The sequence below is a fragment of the Lithobates pipiens genome, unplaced genomic scaffold (assembly GCF_037356315.1).
Source record: "Lithobates pipiens isolate NorthernLeopardFrog02 unplaced genomic scaffold, aLitPip1_a1.2 Scaffold_16, whole genome shotgun sequence".
Taxonomy (NCBI): Eukaryota; Metazoa; Chordata; class Amphibia; order Anura; family Ranidae; genus Lithobates; species Lithobates pipiens.
Window position 1 is genome coordinate 602,539,634 of NW_027507748.1, and position 23,424 is coordinate 602,563,057.

The 23,424-nt window shown below is 45.9% G+C and overlaps 1 protein-coding gene across 1 annotated transcript in view; it reads left to right on the forward strand.

The window, feature by feature from the left end:
- Positions 1–15,636: 15,636 nt before the first annotated feature.
- The window catches only part of MPHOSPH8 (M-phase phosphoprotein 8), a 121,367-nt gene continuing 113,579 nt past the window's right edge, over positions 15,637–23,424 (forward strand). Inside the window, exon 1 of the mRNA XM_077483990.1 lies at positions 15,637–15,945. Within this exon, the coding sequence (XP_077340116.1) occupies positions 15,772–15,945 (174 nt within the window). The 5' untranslated portion in view covers positions 15,637–15,771. The remainder of the gene's footprint in view (positions 15,946–23,424) is intronic.

Sequence of the window (23,424 nt, forward strand, 5' to 3'; positions counted from 1 at the left end):
AGAGGTCTAATATACTGTAGCTCTAATATAGCTCTCGTTTATAGGCAGCTTCCATATAGAATTGCTCTGTCCTAGTTCTCTATTATTTTCCAGTGCATTCTGGGATACAGGAGACTCCACTCTCTCTCCTCCAATGCCCAGATAATACTTCATAAATGCTTCATTAATACACCATAAATGCTCTAGGTGGTGTTAAGGCGCGGTTACAGAGCATGAACATTGAAATCTTTGGAAGTGGTTGACAAGCTTCATAAAAGTGACAGGCCTGTTTCACATGGGTGTCAGCTTGTATAAGAGCCGTGTGAACAGCAAGCTTTAACAAAGCATTTGTAGAGCTTTGAGCAAATTTGTTGTCACTTTTAAAGCAGCATTCAGACACTTTCAGAACATATACACACATGAACCAGAAGTGACTGCTCGTGACGTCTTTCCAGTTAGCTTGTTGGTTTCTCAGTGCATCCTGGGACATCTCATACCTCCAAAACACAGCAAAGCTAATGCTGAATAAAAGGACCTCAAAAACTTCAGGTGCTATACGAGAGCATAATCAGACTTGGTCTATGGAGGAAATGCTTTGAAGCACCAAGAAAGCGACATAATTGGTAGGGTATAATTTGTGAAGCAAAGCAAACACAGGGCTGTAAGGTAACCATTGTATTCAGTGACAGTGGCTTTGATTGGCATTCAGCATGCTTTAAAAAAGCGCATCCAATGCCATATTTTAAAAGCAAGTGTAAATGAGCCCTAATAGTCCTAAAAGTAGTAAGAAGTCAACAGCAGTACTAATCCAATCTAATCCACATAATCCAAAACTAGAAAAATAGTTTTATGGCTTTACATAACACTTCAACCACTTACTGCCCATCCACCCGCAATGTACTGTGGGTGAGTGGCCATTGTAGGCAAAGTGTTGTTCCCGAATATCGCTGCCTACTTCCGGGTTTAGGGCACGTGCATGCCCACTCCTGCCTGGCACCCACTGTGATTGTACATGCAGGAGCCTGTCAGCAAGTCCCAGCCAATGATTGATGGCCAGGATCTGCTGATCGGCTGTGTGCAATCACAGCCTAGAGCTCTGTGTTGATAAACAATACAGAGCTCTGTACAGAGAGTGATCTGTCAGTTTCTCACTCAGAGATCTAGTAGTAGTAAAGCAGCACATATTACACACACTACACATTGTTAGGCAAACAGTTAACCCTTTGAACTCATCTCCCTAGATGTTAACCCCTTCCCAGTCAGTGTCATTAGTAGAGTGACAGTGTATAGTATTAGCACCAATCGCTGTATTAATGTCACTGGTGATGTCAGTGGCAGTGCATCAGATTGGCCGTCGCAGTCCCATTATAAGTTGCTGATTACCGTCATTAGTAGTAAAACAATTTATTTTTTAAATTATATAAATTTAATAAAATTTCCAGTGTATAAATACAGTATCTCACAAAAGTAAGTACACCCTTCACATTTTTGTAAATATTTTATAATATCTTTTCGTGTGACAACACAGAAGAAATTACACTTTGCTACAATGTAAAGTAGTGAGGGTACAGCTTGTTTAACCGTGTAAATTTTCTGTCCCCTCAAAATAACTCAACATACAGCCATTAAAGAGGAAGTAAACCCTTACAAACCACTTTGACCTACAGGTAAGCCTAGATTAAGGCTTACCTGTAGGTCCAAGAAATATCTCCTAAACCTATATGGTTTAGGAGATATTTGCCCGAAAACGGGCACCGCTGTCTACGGCGCATGCGCCGTAGACAGCGGCGCGCAGGCGCACTAAACGCGGCAGTTCCAAGAATGGAGCTGCCGCATTTGTCGACTCCCGTGCGCATGCGCGGGAGTGACGTCATCGCGGCTTTGCCGAATGACAGCGGCGGAGCTGCGAGACGCCACTCCCGTGCGCATGCGCGGGAGTGACGTCATCGCGGCTTCGCCGCTGTCATTCGGCGGAGCTGCGAGACGCCACAAGCAAGATGGATGCGGCGGACTACAGGGGACAGCGGCGACTTCGCTGGCTCCTGTGTCAGGTAAGTGACACATAATGGGCTACTATGCGATGCATAGTAGTCCATTATGCTTTACCTTTGCAGGGAAAAAAAGAGGAAGTAAACTCATCAGGGTTTACTTCCTCTTTAATGTCTAAACCGTTGGCAACAAAAGTGAGTACCCCCCAAATTGAAAATGTTCAAATGGGCCTAAAGTTTCAATATTCTGTTTGACCACCATTATTTTCCAGAACTGCCTTAACTCTCTTGGGCATTGAGCTCACCAGACCTTCACAGGTTGCCACTGTAGTCTTCTTCCACTCCTCCATGAGGACATCACAGAGCTGGTGGATGTTAGAGACCTTACGCTCCTCCACCTTCCGTTTGAGGATGCCCCACAGATGCTCAATAGGGTTTAGGTCTAGAGACATGCTTGGCCAGTCACCTTTACCCTCAGCTTCTTTAGCAAGGCAGTGGTCGTCTTGGAGGTGTGTTTGGGGTCGTTATCATGTTGGAATACTGCTCTGCGGCGCTGTCTCCAAAGGGAGGGGACCATGCTCTGCTTCAGTATGTTATAGTGCATGTTGGCATTCATGGTTCCCTCAATGGACTGTAGCTCCCCAGTCTCGGCAGCACTCATGCAGCCCCAGACCAGGACACTCCCACCACCATGCTTGACTGTAGGCAAGACACACTTGCCTTTGTACTCCTCACCTGGTTGCCGCCACACATGCTTAACACCATCTGAACCAAATAAGTTTATATTGGTCTCACCAGACCACAGGACATGGTTCCAGTAATCCATGTCCTTAGTCTGCTTGTCTTCAGCAAACTGTTTGCAGGCTTTCTTGTGCATCAACTTTAGAAGAGGCTTCTTTCTGGGACAACAGCTATGTAGACCAATTTGATGCAGTGTGTGGCATATAGTCTAAGCACTGACAGGCTGACCCCTCACCCCTTCAATCTCTGCAGCAATGCTGCCAGCACTCATACGTCTATTTCCCAAAGACAATCTCTGGATATGATGCTGAGCATGTGCCCTCAACTTCTTTGGTTGACCATGGCGAGACCTGTTCTGAGTGTAACCTGTCCTCTTAAACTGCTGTACGATCTTGGCCACCATGCTGGAGCTCTATTTCAGGGTCTTGGCAATCTTCTTATAGCCTATGCCATCTTTATGTAGAGCAACAATTCTTTTTTTCAGATCCTCAGAGAGTTCTTTGCCAGGAGGTGCCATGTTGAACTTTCAGTGACCAGTATGAGAAAGTGAGAGCGATAACACAAAATTTAACATACCTGCTCCCCATTTACACCTGAGACCCTGTAACACTAACGAGTCACATGACACCGGGGAGGGAAAATGGCTAATTGGGCCCAATTTGGACATTTTCACTTAGGGTGGTACTTTTGTTGCCAGCGGTTTAGACATTAATGGCTGTGTAAAGAGAAGAGATACCACCACTCCAAGCAGGTCCACAGGAACAAAAAGCCTCTCCTAGAGGACTAGTGAAAATTCCTGAAAATGGAAAACCTCTGAGCTGGTGGAAAGGGTTTATGAAACAAATCCAGAAGTCCAGATAAAGAGAAGAGATGCCACCGATCCAAGCAGGTCCACAGTAACAAAAAGCCTCTCCTAGAAGAGATACTTGGAGTGCGACTGTCCAGAGATTTCTCCAGTTATCTTTCTTAATGGCTGTGTGTTGTGAGGGGGCAGAAAATGTACACTGTTATACAATACAGGTTGTACACTCACTACTTTACATTGTAGAAAAGTGTAATTTCTTCATTGTTGTCACATGAAAAGATATAATAAAATATTTACAAAAATGTGAGGGGTGTACTCACTTTTGTGAGATACTGTATATGTACCTGGCATATGACATATATTTAGCATTCTGTTCTTCTCTGAGATTCCGACATGCTTACTAGACAGCAGGGGTGTCCAACCTGTGGGCCCCATGCAGCCCAAGATGGCTATGAATGTGGCCTAACACAAAATTGTAAACTTACTTAACCACATCCTGCCCACCCTATAGCAAAATGACAGCCAGACAGTGGTTTATTTGTTGTGGCTGGATGTGGTATGACGTCCTTCACAACCTGCTGCCCGTGTGTGCCAATTGGTGGTGCGGTGTGTCGCTCGGATACACCGCATCTTCGATCATGGTAAAGAGCCAGTGACGTAGGTTCTTTACCATGTGATCAGTTGTGTCCAATCACAGCTGATTATATTTTAAATAGGAAGTGCTGGCTATCGGCCTTCCCCCTACTCACGCTGACAGGGGGTGAGTAGAGGAGAGCGGCTTTCTTGATGGGGGGGGGGGTCTGTGCTCATAATTGGTGCAATGATTATCAGTGCAGCCCCATCAGCGATGCCGGCCAATGCCCATCAGTGCCCATCAATGATGCCTGTCAGTGCCCATAAAGACTGCTCATCACTGCCACTTCAGCAAAGGAGAAAAATTACTTATTTACAAAATTTTATAAAAGAGAAGAAGAAAAACAATTCTTTTCAAAAATTTTGGCCTTTTTTTTGTTTTGTTTAGCAAAAAATAAAATACTCAGTGGAACTACCAAAAGAAGGCTCTATCGGTCTCAAAAATATGATAAAAATTTCATATGGGTACAGTGCTGTATGACCGCGCACTTGTAATTCAAAGTGCGACAGCCCTGAAAGCTAAAAATGGGCCTGGGGAGGAAGGGGGTGAAAGTGCCCAGTATTGAAGTGGTTAAACATTTTTTTTTTTTTTTATGCATTTTCACTTGCGGTCTGAAGAAAAATGTGACAGTGTTTCTTTAGGTTGGGTTCACACTTGTGCGATGCTAGACATCGCATGTGATTTGCAACCCACTGCTGTTCAGATCACATGGGATGCATGTCACATATGTTACATCTTGTTACACCCAGCCCATATAGTTAGTGAACTATAAGGGCTGGGTGTAACAAGATGTCTGCTGCCGCCTTGTGACTGCAGGCTACTGAGGCTGAGTTCAGGGTGTACCAAGATGGGTGTTGCCGTGTACAGCCTCTGACGGAGACTCGGGCCATCACTTCCGTTAATGATTCTGACGGCCCGGTCACCAATGTACATGGCTGCACCCGCCTGTGAGTGACCCACGCCCCTGCCAGGCTTACACAGGCAGCAAGGCTCACCTTCAAAGCTCCGCTGCACTCTGACTGTGCCGCGCTCCGCTCCGCCTTCTCCCACCCACTCCACCTGCCCACTGACTTCCGGTATCAGGTACGGCATCGGGAGCATTTGCCGGAGTACAAGTACTTGGGCAAATACTTGCTATTGGCGCCGATACCGATACTAGTATCGGTGCAACCCTAGTTGAGAGGTATCTTAATATAGCATGGTCTTACTCCGCGCATAGTATTAGCATAGCATTAATATAGCAAGGGTCCCAACGCGCATAGTATAGTTCCTGTTAAGAGAGGGCCCAGGGACCAGAAGCAGCACAGAAAGGTAGAAGAGAGAGACTACGCAGGAAAAGTCTGCGTGAAAAGCCAAGTCTTCAGTAGTCCGCGGAAGACCAGAATAGTGGGGGCCTCCTGGAGCTCGACAGGGAGGCTGTTCCATATTACGGCACCCTGGTGGGAGAAGGCCCGACCACCACGCCAGATTTCCTTGGGCACTGAGATGTAGAGGAGATCTCTACTGGTAGATCTGAATGATCTGACAAGAGCTCGTTTATGAAAACGAGAGCAGAGATAGCTTTGGGCCAGGCCTCTCATAATTTTAAACATAATACAACCTATCTTAACCACTTCAGCTCCGGACCAATAAACACCTTAAGGACCAGAGGTCTTTTTCCAATTTCGCACTATGCTGCTTTAACTGGTAATTGCGCGGTCATGCAATATTGCACCCAAACGAAATTTGCGTCCTTTTCTTCCCACAAATAGAGCTTTCTTTTGATGGTATTTGATTGCCTCTGCGATTTTTTTTCTTGCGATATAAATGGAAAAAGAGCGAAAATTTAGAAAAAAAAAGATATTTTCTTCTTTTTGTTATAAGAAAAATCGAATAAACTAAATTTTAGTCATACATTGAGGGCAAAATTTATTCATCCACATGTCTTTAGTAAAAAAAATGTCAATAAGCGTATATTTTTTGGTTTGCGCAAAAGTTATAGCGTCTACAAACTAGAGTACATTTTCTGGAATTTACACAGCTTTTAATTTATGACTGCCTATCTCATTTCTTGAGGTGCTAAAATGGCAGGGCAGTACAAACCCCCCCCAAATGACCCCATTTTGGAAAGTAGACACCCCAAGGAAATTGCTGATGGGTATGTTGAGCCCATTGAATATTTATTTTTTTTGTCCTAAGGGATTGAATAATGACAAAAAAAAAAAAAAATTTTACAAAAAGTTGCCACTAAATGATATATTGCTCACACATGCCAAGGTTATATGTGGAATTGCACCCCAAAATATATTCCGCTACTTCTCCCGAGTATGGGGATACCACATGTGTGGGACTTTTTGGGAGTCTAGTCGCGCATGGCACCCCGAAAACCAATCACCACCTTCAGGATTTCTAAGGGGGCAAATTTTTGATTTAACTCCTCACTACCTATCACAGTTTCGAAGGCCATAAAATGCCAAAATAGCACAAAACCCCCCAAAATGACCCCATTTTGGAAAGAAGACACCCCAAGCTATTTACTGAGAGGCATGTTGAGTCCATGGAATATTTTATATTTTGCCACAAGTTGCGGGAATATTACAAACTTTTTTTTTTTGCACAAAGTTGTCACTAAATGATATATTGCTCACACATGCTATGGGCATATGTGAAATGACACCCCAAAATACATTCTGCTGCTTCTCCTGAGTATGGGGATACCACATGTGTGGGACTTTTTGGGAGCCTAGCCGCGTACGGGACCCCGAAATCCAAGCACCGCCTTCAGGATTTCTAAGGGCATACATTTTTTATTTTACTCCTCACTACCTATCACTACCTATCACAGTTTTGAAGGCCATAAAATGCCAAGATGGCACAAAACCCCCCCAAATGACCCCATTTTGGAAAGTAGACACCCCAAGCTATTTGCTGAGGGCCATGTTGAGACCATTGAATATTTTTTTTTTGTCCCAAGGGATTAAATAATAACAAAAAATAAAAATTATTTTTTTTTTTACAAAAAGTTGTCACTAAATGATATATTGCTCACACATGCCATGGTTATATGTGGAATTGCACCCCAAAATATATTCCGCTACTTCTCCCGAGTATGGGGATACCACATGTGTGGGACTTTTTGGGAGTCTAGTCGCGCACGGCACCCCGAAAACCAATCACCACCTTCAGGATTTCTAAGGGTGCAAATTTTTGATTTAACTCCTCACTACCTATCACAGTTTCGAAGGCCATAAAATGCCAAAATAGCACAAAACCCCCCAAAATGACCACATTTTGGAAATTAGACACCCCAAGCTATTTACTGAGAGGCATGTTGAGTCCATGGAATATTTTATATTTTGCCAAAAGTTGCGGGAATATTACAAACTTTTTTTTTTTTTGCACAAAGTTGTCACTAAATGATATATTGCTCACACATGCTATGTGCAGAAGTCAAATTACACCCCAAAATAAATTTTGCTGCTTCTCCCGAGTACGGGGATACCACATGTGGGGGACTTTTTGGGAGCCTAGCCAAGTACGGGACCCCGAAAACCAAGCACTGCCTTCCGGATTTAAATATAAAATGCTACCAAAAAAACTGTTAGCTATCGCAGGGATCAGGCCTGACTCTGCGATCGCTGCAGTTATGTGTTTAGTGTTTTGTAAGTGACAGTGATCGATCGATACTGCACTTGGGTGGGCTGGGCAGAGGGGCAAAATGCAGGTGCTAGCAGGTATCTGGGCTGATCCCACTAACAATGCGTTTTTTTGGAACCCTAAACTGCTGGGGATGCTAGTATAGATCTGATCAGATCAGATATTGATCTGTTCAGATTCTATACCACTACGGGAGGTGTATGCTTTGCGCGTGGGTGTTAGCGGTACTGGCACTAACCTAGCGCTGCCTGGGGCGACGCAGACCCTGACCCTAAAACCTAATTGATATCACCCGCCGGGTGATCAAGGGGTTAAACCTTTATTGGGTAATAAATGGTGGGTGCCCTGATGCTATAAAAAGCAAACTAACCAGAGTCACCCGTAACACTTATACGGTGATCAGTGGTGAAAGGGTTAACTAGGGGCAATCAGGGGGTTTAAATTTTTATTAGGTAGTATATGGGGGTCCCTGGCGCTATATAAAAACCTGACGGGGAACCTAAATAACTAACTGGCTAACCAGCGTCACCAGTGACACTTATACTGTGATCGCTGGTGAAAGGGTTAAACAGGGGCAATCAGGGGGTTAAAACCATTATTGGGTAGTATATCGGGGTACCTAGCGCTATAAAAACCTGGCGGTGAACCTAAAAAAATAACTAGCTACCTAGCGACAGTAGCGACACTGATGCAGTGATCAGAAAAATTATCACTTAGTGACACTGGCAAAAGGGGGTGAAAGGGTTAACTAGGGGCAATCAGGATGTTAAAACCATTATTGGGTAGTATATCGGGGTACCTAGCGATATAAAAACCTGGCGGTGAACCTAAAAAAATAACTAGCTACCTAGCGACAGTAGCGACACTGATGCAGCGATCAGAAAAATGATCGCTTAGTGACACTGGCAAAAGGGGGTGAAAGGGTTAACTAGGGGCAATCAGGGGGGGGGAGGGTTGTGTACCTACGTGTACCTATGTGTCAGTGTAGTGTTTTGGTGCACTTACTTTGTGTCTTCTCCTCGTAGTCCGGTCAAAAAAGACCGCCCCGAGGAGAATGACATCACTTCCTCCTTCCTGTGTAAACAATACACAGTGGGAGGAAGTTCGTCATTGATCAGGAGCGATCGATAGGGGGTGGCCAGAAACCAACGGCCATCCCCTCATCACGGATCGCTCCCGGAGGGAAACGGACCACCGTAGCCAGCGAGGAGGTCCGATCGGACTCCCCACCCACTGGAAGGCAGGCACGTACATCTACGTGCTTGTGCCTGCCTGTGCCATTCTGATGACGTAGAATGGCAATACGGCGGTCCTTAAGTGGTTAAATAAGATGCAATAGTGGACCGGCAGCCAAGGCAAGGTGCAAAGGATAGGGGTAATATGATCCCTCAACAGGGACATCCATGAGTAACCTAGCCACAGCATTTTGAATAATTTGAAGCTTCTGCACTAGCATCTTTGGCAATCCTAGATAAAGAGAGTTGCAGTAGTCTAGGCAGCTACCTATCGTGGCACAGATGACAGTTTTTCTGTCATCGTATGAAGTTAATAACAAGAGTTCCTCCTCTACATCAGAGTCCACAGAGTTCCCCCTCTACATCAGAGTTCACAGAGCTCCTCTTTTACATCTAAACTCGCAGAATTGCCTTTCACTGTAAGGGGGGACTCTGAGATTGAACAGAGTTCCCCCACTACATCAGAGTCCACAGAGTTCCCCCTCTACATCAGCGTCCACAGAGTTCCCCCTCTACATCAGCGTCCACAGAGTTCCCCCTCTACATCAGTGTCCACAGAGTTCCCCCTCTACATCAGCGTCCACAGAGTTCCCCCTCTACATCAGGGTCCACAGAGTTCCCCCTCTACATCAGGGTCCACAGAGTTCCCCCTCTACATCAGGGTCCACAGAGTTCCCCCTCTACATCAGGGTCCACAGAGTTCCCCCTCTACATCAGCGTCCACAGAGTTCCCCCTCTACATCAGCGTCCACAGAGTTCCCCCTCTACATCAGAATCTACAGAGCTCCTCTTTTACATCTGAACTCGCAGAATTGCCTTTCACTGTAAGGGGGAACTCTGAGATTGAACGGTTATTGCCTCACTCAAATTATATAGAGGGTAGAGATGGGTACCATCATCCTATATTTAGACAGTGAGAGAAGGAACGGGTTAAAGGGGGTTACTCCAAAAAATTGCCCTATAATGCCTGTGGTGGTTGAAGGACTATCTCGGTACCCAGTAAATGAAACAGGTTTAGATAAAAGTTAAACATTTATTAACCACTTGCCTACTGGGCACTTAAACCCCCCTCCTGCCAAGACCAATTTTTAGCTTTCGGTGCTCTCACATTTTGAATGACAATTACTCAGTCATGTAACACTGTACGCAAATTAATTTTTTGTCCTTTTTTTCATACAAATAGAGCTTTCTTTTGGTGGTATTTGATCACCTCTGTTTTATTTTATTTTTTTGCGCTATAAATGAAAAAAGACCGAAAATTTTGAAAAAAAAACACATTTTTCTTTGTTTCTGTGATAAAATTTTGCAAATTATTAATTTTTTTTCATGAATTTTGGCCACAAGTTATACTGCTACATATCTTTGGTACAAAATAACCCAAATTAGTGGATATTATTTGTTCTTTGGTCTTAGTGCAAATCATAAAAAAATTGATCACACCTGATGTACTATCTCATTTCTTGCGACCCGAACAAGCCAGGAAAGTACAAATACCCACCAAATGACCCCTTTTTGGAAAGTAGACATTCCAAGGTATTTAGTAAGAGGCATAGTGAGGTTTTTGGTGTTGTCATTTTTTCCCACAATTCTTTGCAAAATAAAGATTTTGTTTATTTTTATTTTTTTCCCACAAAATTGTCATTGTAATAGGTTATTTCTCTCACATGGCATGTATATACCACAAATGACACCCCAAAATAAATTCTGCTACTCCTCCTGAGTATTACGATACCACATGTGTGGGACTTTTTAACAGCCTGACCACTTAGAGAGGTCGAACATACAGGGAGCACCATCATGTGTTCTAGGAGCATAAATTACACAATCTAACTTGTTGACTACCTATTACACTTTTGAAGGCCCTGGAGCACCAGGACAATGACACGTGACGCTGACATGGCACTGATGGCAGATGGCACTGATACGTGGCACTGATGGCACGTGACACTGATATGACACTGATGACAGAAGGCACTAATACGTGGCACTGATGACAAGTGACACTGATGACAGATGGAACTAATATGTGGCACTGATGACACGTGACACTGATGACAGATGCACTAATACGTGGCACTGATGACAGATGGCACTAATATGTGGCACTGATGACACCTGACACTGATGACAGATGGCACTGATGATATGTGACACTGACAGGTGGCACTGGGTACAGGTGGCACGTGGCACTGGGTACAGGTGGCATGTTGCACTGGGGACAGGTGGCATTGATAGGTGGCACTGGGGACACATGGCACTGACAGGTGGCACTGGGGACAGATGGCACTGATAGGTGGCACTGGGGACAGGTGGTATTGATAGGTGGCACTGGGGAAACATGGCACTGACAGGTGGCACTGGGAACAGGTGGCACTGATAGGTGGCACTGGGGACAGATGGCACTGATAGGTGGCACTGGTGACAGGTGGGCATGTGTGTATGTGTGTGTTTTACTGTGTGTGTGTTTTCTCACTGACACTGCAGCTGCAGCCATTCATCTCTCCCTCCTCACACGCTGTCTCTGTGTGAGGAGGGAGAGCCGGGGGTGAGAGATGATCTCATATGTTTACATTGGACGGGCCGATCGAGTACTAAATGGCTGCTGTGATTTGCCATTTAGAATGATCTGTGATTGGCTGTGTCCAAGGGACACGGCCAACACAGAACTTTCCCGATGCGTGCCCTCGGCAGCGCGCAGAGGGGAAGTAAACAGGAGGATGTCCAGGGACGCCCTCCCGGCAGTTAGCGTCCGCGCTGTAGCCGTCTTTTGGCTATAGCGCAGGCGCAAAGTGGTTAAGAAAAAAGTACATAAAATACAGTAACAACAAAACAATAATAGAATTGTTGTATGTAATAGCATTAAGTTAACACTTAAGAAGCATAGAACCCATCTGGTGGGAACACAATGATGTAGGTATAGACGTGGTCCTCAACATAAGTCACTTCTTCAGGAGAAATCAACCAAAACATCTAAAGAAAAATACAATATTGAGGAACAGGTTAAAAGTCAGCAATGTAGCTAGGCTACCAATGAACCTTTTATTATGGAGTATTGTGATAGTCAGTGCAACTGACCAATCGAAGACCAAAAGGGCATCAGACTGCATTGGAACCACCCTGACCGGGTGTCACACCGGGGACGAACACGGGAGGCTGTACGTGTTGGACAGACTAAAATAATATAAAAAAAGTATGCATGTAATGATGCTGTGGGTCCATTACTCAAGCAAACACATGGGGAGTGGGTTAGGGATTGTGAGAAGGTGAATAGGAGAAAAAGGAGGGGGGACAGGGAGTGTGGCAGGGGGTTGAGGTTACAGAGGGGATGGAAAAAGGAAGGGGGGGGAGTAGTGAGGGGAGGAAAAGAAGATAGGTGGGGGTTGGGTTAGTGAATAGGAAAGGGAGGGGAAACAAAGATGGGAGGACTCTGCAGACTCTGATGTAAGGGAGAACTCTGGGGAGTCTAACATAAGGGATGCTCTGGGAACCCTGAGAACTCTGATGTACGGAGAGGACTCTGATGTAAGGGGGAACACTGTGGCCTTTGGTGTAAAGGGGAACTCTGAAGTAAGGGTTGCTCTGAGAACCCTGATTTACCTTAGTGTACTCACTCAGAGGCAGGAGAAAGAAAGGGAAGACTTCAGTCACAGACAGAGATGGATGGTGAGCTCACTCACCCCTTGCCAGTCAGCACCTCTCATCCAGATGTATCTGAGGCTGCTGGACTTCAAATTTCTGGCCCCAACTTTCCTTTTCTGAGGCACAGGGGATTCGACTGTGGGCAGGCACAGAGGGTAAGGGGGAGGAAGAGGAGCATATTGAGCCCTCTCTCCTCTCCCATCTGTATATGGGGTAATTGAACTGGGGACAGGTGGCATTGATAGGTGGCACTGGGGACACATGGCACTGACAGGTGGCACTGGGGACAGGTGGCATTGATAGGTGGCTCTGGGGAAACATGGCACTGACAGGTGGCACTGGGAACAGATGGCACTGATAGGTGGCACTGGGGACAGATGGCACTGATAGGTGGCACTGGTGACAGATGGGCATGTGTGTGTGTGTGTTTTACTGTGTGTGTGTTTTCTCACTGACACTGCAGCTGCAGCCATTCATCTCTCCCTCCTCACACGCTGTCTCTGTGTGAGGAGGGAGAGCCGGGGATGAGAGATGATCTCATATGTTTACATATGAGATCACCTCCCATTGGACGGGCCGATCGAGTACTAAATGGCCGCTGTGATTTGCCATTTAGCACGATCTGTGATTGGCTGTGTCCAAGGGACACGGCCAACACAGAACTTCCCCGATGCGTGCCCTCGGCAGCGCGCAGAGGGGAAGTAAACAGGAGGATGTCCAGGGACGCCCTCCCGGCAGTTAGCGTCCGCGCTGTAGCCGTCTTTTGGCTATAGCGCAGGCGCAAAGTGGTTAAGAAAAAAGTACATAAAATACAGTAACAACAAAACAATAATAGAATTGTTGTATGTAATAGCATTAAGTTAACACTTAAGAAGCATAGAACCCATCTGGTGGGAACACAATGATGTAGGTATAGACGTGGTCCTCAACATAAGTCACTTCTTCAGGAGAAATCAACCAAAACATCTAAAGAAAAATACAATATTGAGGAACAGGTTAAAAGTCAGCAATGTAGCTAGGCTACCAATGAACCTTTGATTATGGAGTATTGTGATAGTCAGTGCAACTGACCAATGGAAGACCAAAAGGGCATCAGACGGCATTGGAACCACCCTGACCGGGTGTCACACCGGGGGTGGACACGGGAGGCTGTACGTGTTGGACAGACTAAAATAATATAAAAAAAAGTATGCATGTAATGATGCTGTGGGTCCATTACTCAAGCAAACACATGGGGAGTGGGTTAGGGATTGTGAGAAGGTGAATAGGAGAAAAAGGAGGGGGGACAGGGAGTGTGGCAGGGGGTTGAGGTTACAGAGGGGATGGAAAAAGGAAGGGGGGGAGTTGTGAGGGGAGGAAAAAAAGATAGGTGGGGGTTGGGTTAGTGAATAGGAAAGGGAGGGGAAACAAAGATGGGAGGACTCTGCAGACTCTGATGTAAGGGAGAACTCTGGGGAGTCTAACATAAGGGATGCTCTGGGAACCCTGAGAACTCTGATGTACGGAGAGGACTCTGCTGTAAGGGGGAACACTGTGGCCTTTGGTGTAAAGGGGAACTCTGAAGTAAGGGTTGCTCTGAGAACCCTGATTTACCTTAGTGTACTCACTCAGAGGCAGGAGAAAGAAAGGGAAGACTTCAGTCACAGACAGAGATGGATGGTGAGCTCACTCACCCCTTGCCAGTCAGCACCTCTCATCCAGATGTATCTGAGGCTGCTGGACTTCAAATTTCTGGCCCCAACTTTCCTTTTCTGAGGCACAGGGGATTCGAGTGTGGGCAGGCACAGAGGGGTAGGGGGGAGGAAGAGGAGCATATTGAGCCCTCTCTCCTCTCCCATCTGTATATGGGGTAATTGTTAGTGCTGACTTTGGGCAGCGTGAAAGAGTGTAACAGACACTATCGGCTTACACAACTGCAGCCAGCAACCAAGCCATAGTCTTGTCTGAATAATGTGTCCGGGTTTCAGGCAGTCAAACCCGGACGCATTATTCCAAACCTGAAGTGTCTGGGTGAATCCCAGACAGGTGACAACCCTATGCGGGGGGGGGGGGAGGAGCTGTGACCTGGATGGAGTAAGTATGGGTCTGGAGGGGGCCTGACGGGCAAGCGATGTGGTGATCGAGCGACGTGGGTTGGGGGGGGGGGGCGGCGATCGATTGAGCAAGCATGGGGGGGGGGGCTTGGCTGGAGAGGCTGTGGGCCGCCCTCCCGAGAATATTGAGCACCAGCCTCCATTGCTTCCTAAAGAAAAATAGCCCACTATTCACAATCACACCTTATCCATGTCATCAGTTTTCAGCATCACCTAAATTTGTAAGCAAATCATGTGAAGGATGACGCACACAGGGGCAAAATTAGAAGGAAAGTATGATGAGCACTTTGAGAATTCATTGAGAATTGCTTTGACATCATCGCACAACATAGCGATGTTTAGTGTATAAAGCCTGTCATATATCACACTCGTTTTATGTGGACCTCTTCTCCAATAAAAAAAGAAAGACGTTTTATTGCTCAGACTTTATTACATTATCTATATCAGGGATGGTTATCTTGTGCTCTGCTCTCCTTGTTGTTAGTGTATATTATGTGTGGCACAAGACAATGTCTCTTCTTCCTGGAAGGTCATAAAGGTTGGACACCCGTGGTATCCTGCACACCAGACTTCCCCTGTTTCTTCCAGCCCAGCTCTGTCCTAAACCAGCTGCAAACAGAGAAGCTCCACACTGCACATCTCAGACAGTGAGTGGCCAATGGGCTGCTCTGTGTAACTAGCAGGCAATTGGCGCATGCGCAGATATTGCCAGACGGTCATGCGTGGTCTAGGACTCTCTGCCATTGCCTGAAGTTACCTTACAATTTGCTCCGCCCTGCCCCTCTCTCATAGGCCAATTCCCTCTCGTCAAGGGCGCTGGGAAGCCAATCGCCGCGCGGCCAACGTGATCTTCCACGGCCGCACATTCGCTCCGTCGATCCTATTGGACAGAAACGGGAGACCCCAGTCCGCCGCCACGTGCAGTGATTGGCCGGGCGTTCTGTCCCTCCGGGACGTATCGGGGAGGTGTGTGTGGCGCAGGAGGATTTTCCCCGTTGTCGCCTGCCCGACTCGAGCCATCATGGCGGAGTGTGCGGGACTGGATGGGAACGGTGCCGCTGGAGCGGAGGCGGCTGGCGAGTCCATGGCTGTGGAGGAGAGAGGAGAGGCCGAAACCCGGGTGGAGGCTGCAGAGAGCGAGGATGAGGAGGACGTGTTCGAGGTGGAGAGTATCCTGGACGCCAAGATAGAAGGGGTGAGACCAGGGGGAGGGGCTGCTGGAGGACTGCAAGTGCCAGCATGCCTGAGCTGGACTAGCACTTCCTGTCTGAGGAGGGGGCCCGAGTGACCGGTGCTATAGGCCACACACACACACACACACACACACACACACACACACACACACACACACACACACACACACACTTTACTGGAAGGAAATTGGGGATCTATTTTAAAGTGGTTGTAAACCCTTACAAACCACTTTGGTACCTACACGGTTTAGGAAATATTTGCCAAAACACAGGCACCACTGTCTATGGCGCACTCAGCGCGCCACTGTCAAGGCGATATGCCGCGAGTGGCGGCTCAACGTCATCGCGGCTTCAGCGGTGGAGCAGCGAGACCCAGGAGAAGATGGATGCTCCGGACTACTTTGCTGGCTCCTGTGTCAGTTAACCCTTTCCCGCCGAGCGTACGCAGATATGCGTACTCTGCTTCCGGGGGTTATACCGGGATGATGCCCGCACCTGCAGGCATCATCCCGGTACCGTTTTTTGCAGCAGGCGATTGGCTATCCAGGTATAACAACCGATGCGGCTAAAAGCCGCTCGGCTGTTATGCCGGAGAAGCGGGAGGGGACGTCCCCCCCTCTCGCCGCTGCTACCGGTGCTCCCGCTCGATCGGGAGCACCGATTCCGTGTCCGATGCCTCCGGCTGCTGCGGAGGAACTGGAACGAAGCCGTAATCGGCTTCGTTCCAGTCTCCTCATCGTAAACACGGAAGCGACACCATGACGTCACTTCCCGTTTACTCGGCTGCCAATGGCGCCGGTTTTAAAAAAAAATATCCGGTATTCAGAATCGCCGTTTTCGGCGATCTGAATACATTGAAGTGTAAAGGAGGGGTGGGGGGTCTTTTAGACCCCCGATCCCTCCATAAAGAGGACCTGTCACCACCTATTACTGTCACAAGGGATGTTTACATTCCTTGTGACAGCAATAAAAGTGATAAATTTTTTTTTTTTAAACAATTTAGTTATTTTAAAATAAATAAAAAAATAAAAAAATTTTTTTAAAGCGCCCGCCGTCCCCGCGAGCTTGCGAAGCAAAGAAACGCATACGGAAGTCGCGCCCGCGTATGTAAACGGTGGTCAAATCACACATGTGAGGTATCGCCGCGATCGCCAGAGCGAGAGCAATAATTCTAGCACCAGACCTCCTCTGTAACGCTAACCTGGTAACCGTAACATTTTTTTAAAGCGTCGCCTATTGAGATTTTTAGGTACCGTACTTTGTCGTCAATCTACAAGTGCGCACAATTATAAAGTGTGACATGTTTGGTATCTATTTACTCTGCGTAACATTATCTTTCACATTACGCAAAAAAATTGGGCTAATTTTACTGTTTTTTTTTTTTTTTTTATTCATGAAAGTGTCCCTTTTCCCAAAATTTGCGTTTAAAACACCACTGCGCAAATACCGTGTGACATAAAATATTGCAACAATCGCCGTTTTATTCTCTAGAGTCTCTGCTAAAAAAATATATATAATGTTTGGGGGTTCCAAGTAATTTTCTAGCAAAAAATATGGATTTTAACTTGTAAACACCAAATTCCAAAAATAGGCTTAGTCATGAAAGGGTTAAGTGACACATAATGGACTACTATATGATGCATAGTAGTCCATTATGCTTTACCTCATAGTTGTGCAGAACGAACTGCACTCCTGAGATCCCCAGGAGAAGTACACACAAAATAAGGTTAAAGTGGTTCTAAAGGCAGAAGTGTTTTTTTTTTTTTTTCTATGCACACAATGCATATATATAAAAAAAAAAAACAACCTGTGTGCAGCATCCCCCCAATAATTACCTGATCCCATCTCGATCCAGCGGTGTTTCCCAAGACCCTCAGCTGTCCGGGGCGCTTCCTCCTCATTGGCTGAGTCAAGGCCAGTGAGCCAATAAAGAGAGGGGAGTCGGGGGGTCCATTTCTGAATTGACACACCACACAATCTCAGCTTGGGTGCCCCCATAGCAAGCTGCTTGCTGTGGGGGCAGGAGGGAGGAGCCAGAAGCACCGGAGAGGAACTTGAGAGAGGAGGATCTGGGCTGCTCTGTACAAAGCCATTTCACAAACAAAACACAAAATACTTTAAAGCGGTAGTAAACCCGCAAATTAATTATTTTTTTAAACCTGCAAAGCAAAAGGCATAATGAGCTAGTATGCACCGCATACTAGCTCATTATGAAATACTTACCTTAGAACGAGGCCCCGACATCTGGCCCGATCCACGCCGAGGGAGCTGACATGCTCCCTCGGCGTTTCTTCCGGGTATCGCGGCTCCGGCGCTGCGAGTGGCCGGAGCCGCGATATCGTCACTCCCGCGCATGCGCGCGGGAGATTTCTTTCTGGCCGGCCACTGTCGGATTTTCAGGCCGAGAATCCCCTTGTTAGCATGCGCCGCTGCAGTCAGCGGCGCATACCAAGGGGAATATCTCCTAAACCGTACAGGTTTAGGAGATATTTTTTTTTACCTACAGGTAAGCCTTATTATAGGCTTTCCTGTAGGTAAAAATTCGAGTATACAGCCACTTTAATATTGTTTTAATTGGACCTGAACTCCTCAATTAAAAAAAAAAAAAAAAAGTTACATTCTTGGCATTACAGCATCCTGCTGGGAATGGAACTGTCACGTTGACAGTTTGGTTGAGAACACAACCAAAGCATCAGATGGCTGCTGTCATCACATGTGAAGTACCATGACAGTTGCAGGTTAAACAGGGACTAAGATGGCAGCTTCCTTGGCTTAAAATATATATATTTTTTTCAGCTTTAAAGTGTAACTTAAAGTGGAAGTAAACTCCCCTATTGTTTTCACCCAAGGAAGCTGCCATCTTTGCCTCTGTTTAATCTTCAACTGCTATGGTGCTGCACATGTGATTCGTTATGACACCAGCCATTGGATGGTTTGATAGTATGGCTGAGAGCACAGCCAATGTGCAGTTAGCATTCTCGGCATGCCTTTTTTATTTTTTTTATTTAACTATTTAAATCCATGGGTTTACTTCCACTTTAAGACCCCTTTCACACTGGGGCGTTTTCCAGGCACTTAAGACCCCTTTCACACCACACCGGTGATAGCGGCGGCGGTAAAACGCAGCTATTTTTAGCGGCGTTTTACCGCCGGATTTGCAGCGCATTTCGGCCGCTAGCGGGACGCTTTTACCCCCGCTAGCGGCCGCGAAAGGGTTAAAACCGCCGGCAATACGCCGCAATAGTGGCGTTTTGCCGGCGGCATTACAGCGCTGCCCCATTGATTTCAATGGGCAGCAGCGGTGGAGGAGCGGTAAACACACCGCTCCTTCACCGCTCCAAAGAAGCTGCTGGCAGGACTTTTTTCTGACGTCCTGCCAGCGCACCGCTGTAGTGTGAAAGCCCTCGGGGCTTTCACACTACACACAATGGTGCAGCTTCTTTAGGGCGTTTTGCAGGCGCTATTTCTAACACTATAGCGCCTGCAAAACGCCCTGGTGTGAAAGGGGTCTTAGCGTTAAAAAAAGGGCCTGTAAAAAGCCTCATCTGCAATCCCAATGTGAAAGCCCGAGTGCTTTCACGCTGAGGTGCTGCACTGGCAGGTTGTCAGTCCTGCAAGCAGCTTCTTTACAGCGCTGCAATGAAGCTGCTTGCAGGGCTTTTTGATGCCCTGCCAGCGCAGCGCCTCAGTGTGAAAGCACTCAGGCTTTCACATTGGGATTGCAGATGATGCTTTTTTTTTTTTTTTAACGCTAAAACGCCCCAGTGTGAAAGGGGTCTTAGTCTGAAAATGTAATTTAAACTTTTACTTTTCCCATAACTTTATGATAAAAAAAAAAGTTCTTAAAGCCCCTTTCACACTACTACGACTTCAACGTCGTGCAAATTTGCAGAGATTTTGCTGCAATTTCAGGGAATGCCTGTGTAAACTTGAGATCTATGGACCTCGACTCACATTAAAGTTGGACCAAAGTAGTACAGGGAATACTTTGAAGTTGCACAGATATAAATGGTTCTCATTGGAAATCGTATGGAATGACATGTCGTGCAACTTTGCCGTCCCACGTCGCACAAGTGTAAATGGGGCCTTAGCAAGGAACATACATTCCGCATTAACCACTTCAGCCCCTGAAAATTTACCACCTTAATGACCATAGCATTTTTGTGATAAGGCACTGTGTCGCTTTAACTGACAATTGTGCTTTCTGACGCTGTATCCAAACAAAATTGATGTAATTTTCCCTCACAAATAGAGCGTTCTTTAAAAAAAAAAAAAATATATATATATATATATATATATGTATATATATATATATATATATGTGTATATGTATGTGTAATTTTTTTTTTTTTAAATATATGTATATTGATTGGTTTGCCCAAAAGTTAGGGGATAGTTTTGTGGCTATTTTGTTTTTATCAGGACTGTGACATTGCAGAGGACAAATCAGACACTTTTGACATTTATACAGCGATCAGAGCTAAAAATAGCCACTTATTACTGTATAAATGTCACTGGCAGGATGGGTTAAACACTGGGGGCCGATCAAGGGGTTAAGTGTGTTCCCTCAGCGTGTTCTACCTGTACAGGGGGATGGGCTACCACTGACATGACAGAGATCACTGTTCCCAATGACAGATAAGATCCCTGTCATGTCACTAGGAAGAGCAGGGAAATTCCTTGTTCTGCCTCGCTGAGATCGTGGGCCGGCGGCGGACATAGAGTCCACTATACTGCTTTTGTGGACTGACATACAGGTACGTCAATTTTCATAGGTGTGCCATTCTGCCGACCTATATCGGTGTGAGCCAGTTGGAAAGCGGTTAATGCAGGGCTCGACAAACCCCAGGCGCCAGGTTGCCAATGCGACCAGAAATCGCAACCTGGCGCCTAAGCTGCCACCAGCCCACTCACTATTGATGCCCCAGACACGCAGAGCATTAACACTGACTGCCGTCCTCCTCCCTCCTCCACACTCAGCGGCGCCGCACTAAGTGTGTGAAACTGACAAGCAACGGAGAGAGGAGGATCTGTCAGATTTCAGCCTGATGTCGGGGTGGGCGGGACCCGGCCGCTATCAAACACCAGCCAATGGGATCTGGACGGGATGCTACGTGTATGTGGCCCGCTCCTTTTCTTAAGCAGCCCAGTCGTTGTTTGGTCTGGTGTTTTATAGCTGCCGGGCCCCACCCACCCCGACATCAAGCTCAAATCTGACATATCCGCCTCTCTGTTACTTGTCAGTTTCACACCCCGGCTGGGTTCCGCCCATTCCGACATTAAGCTCAATTCTGACAGCTCCTCTGTTACATTTCAGTAACAGAGTGCTCCATGTGAAACCTGCCACCGCCAGTCAGTGCCACCTGCCACCACCAATCAGTGCCACCTGCTAGTGCCAACCAGTGCCACCACAAATCAGTTCCACCTGCTAGTGCCAACCGGTGCCACCGCCAATCAATACCACTTGCAACCACCAGTCAGTGCCACCTGCCAGTCAGTGCCAACTAGTGCCACCTGCCAACACCAACCAGTGCCACCGCCAATCAGTGCCGTCTGCCAGTGACAACTAGTGCCATCGCCAACCAGGGCCACCTGCCATCGCCAACCAGGGCCACCTGCCATCACCTGCCAGTTCCAAACCAGTGCCACCTGCCAGTTCCACGTGCCTGCCAGTGGCAACCAGTGCCACCTGCCAGTGCCAGCCAGTTCCATCTGTTGCCAGCCTTACTCTTTCTGGTCAGCCCATAACCCTAAAGTAACAGCGTTTCAATGGAGTTATTGACTGGGTGCTCCATTTTGAGTTGGGGATAAGGGGTGAAAATGAGTGGCCTTACCCCGGGAGCTGACAATCCCTGGTGTTAGAGCTGCATGATTCTGGTCGAAATGAGAATCACGATTTTTTTTTTTTGCTTAGAATAAAAATATCACAATTCTCACAACATAAATTCTTTCACATTATACAAAAAAAAATGCACTAACTTTTACTGTTTTTTAAAAATTCATAATAGTAGTTTTAAAAAAAAAAAAATTGCATTTGAAAGGCCGCTGCGCAAATACAGTGTGACATAAAATATTGCAACGATCACCATTTTATTCTCTAGGGTCTCTACTGAAAATATATAAAAAAAAATATGTGTTTGGGAGTTCGAAGTAATTTTCTAGCAAAAAAAAAAGAAAAAGATTTTTACTTGAAACCAACAAATGCCAGAAAAAGGTTTAGTGTTTAAGTGGTTAAACTTTTTTTATATTTTTATAATTTTGTCTATTCTATTGACAAATTGGCTTCAGAAGAACAGAGAGAATTCTTTGCATAGAAAGAATTGTGAAACACTTCACTCAAGATCAGGATAGCGATTCTTGACGATTAATTGTGCCGCTCTAGCTGGTGTCATAAATAATAAATATTAAACGGCCTTAAAGTGGAATTAAGCTCTCCTTTCCTTTACAGCCAACGAAGCTGCTTATGTTTGATCTGCAACTGCCATGGTGCTGCACTGTTGATCAGTTATGAAACCAGTCATTTGATGGTTTGACAGTTTGGTTGAGGACACAGGAAAATGTGACAGTTACATTCCTGGAATTTCAAATGCTGTTTTTTTGAAACCGTTTAATGTTTACAGGGGTCCCCGAGTTGCAGACGGGTTAGGGACTTCCTGTTTGTTTCGGATTTGTTTGTAATTCGGACGTGCATGCGCAGATCGGCTTTTTCTAATGTTTTCCGATGTGCCCGCTGGCGCCACCTGCCGTTCCTAAGTAGGAGTTGTTTGCAAGTCGGAGGTTCGTAACTCAGGGACCCCCTGTAGTTAAATTTTTCATGATTTACTACTGTTCAGGGGCTCTGGGCTTCAGCAAGATGGCAGCTTCCAGCAATAAGAAACGGGACCAATGTTGGAGGCATTTTACAGCACACACTAATTTTGGTAGCATAAATATTAATGTGGAATGTATGTTTTTTACAAAATAATGCTCTTTAGCATTGTGTTGTGATGGGTAAAGTTCTTTAACCCTTTCATGACTAAGCCTATTTTTAGCATTTGGTGTTTACAAGTTAAAATCCATATTTTTTGCTAGAAAATTACTTGGAACCCTCAAATATATATATATATTTTATTTTAGCAGAGAATAAAACGGCGATTGTTGCAATATTTTATGTCACACGGTATTTGCGCAGTGGTGTTTTAAACACAACTTTTTGGGAAAAGGGACACTTTCATGAATTAAAAAAAAAAAATGAAACCATAAAATTAGGCCAATTTTTTTTCATAATGTGAAAGATGATGTTACGCTGAGTAAATAGATACCAAACATGTCACACTTTATAATTGCACGCACTCGTGGAATGACGACAAAGTACGGTACCTAAAAATCTCAATAGGCGACGCTTTAAATTTTTTTTTTTTTTTTTTTTTTTACGGTTACCAGGTTAGCGTTACAGAGGAGGTCTAGTGCTAGAATTATTGCTCTCGCTCTGACGATCGCGG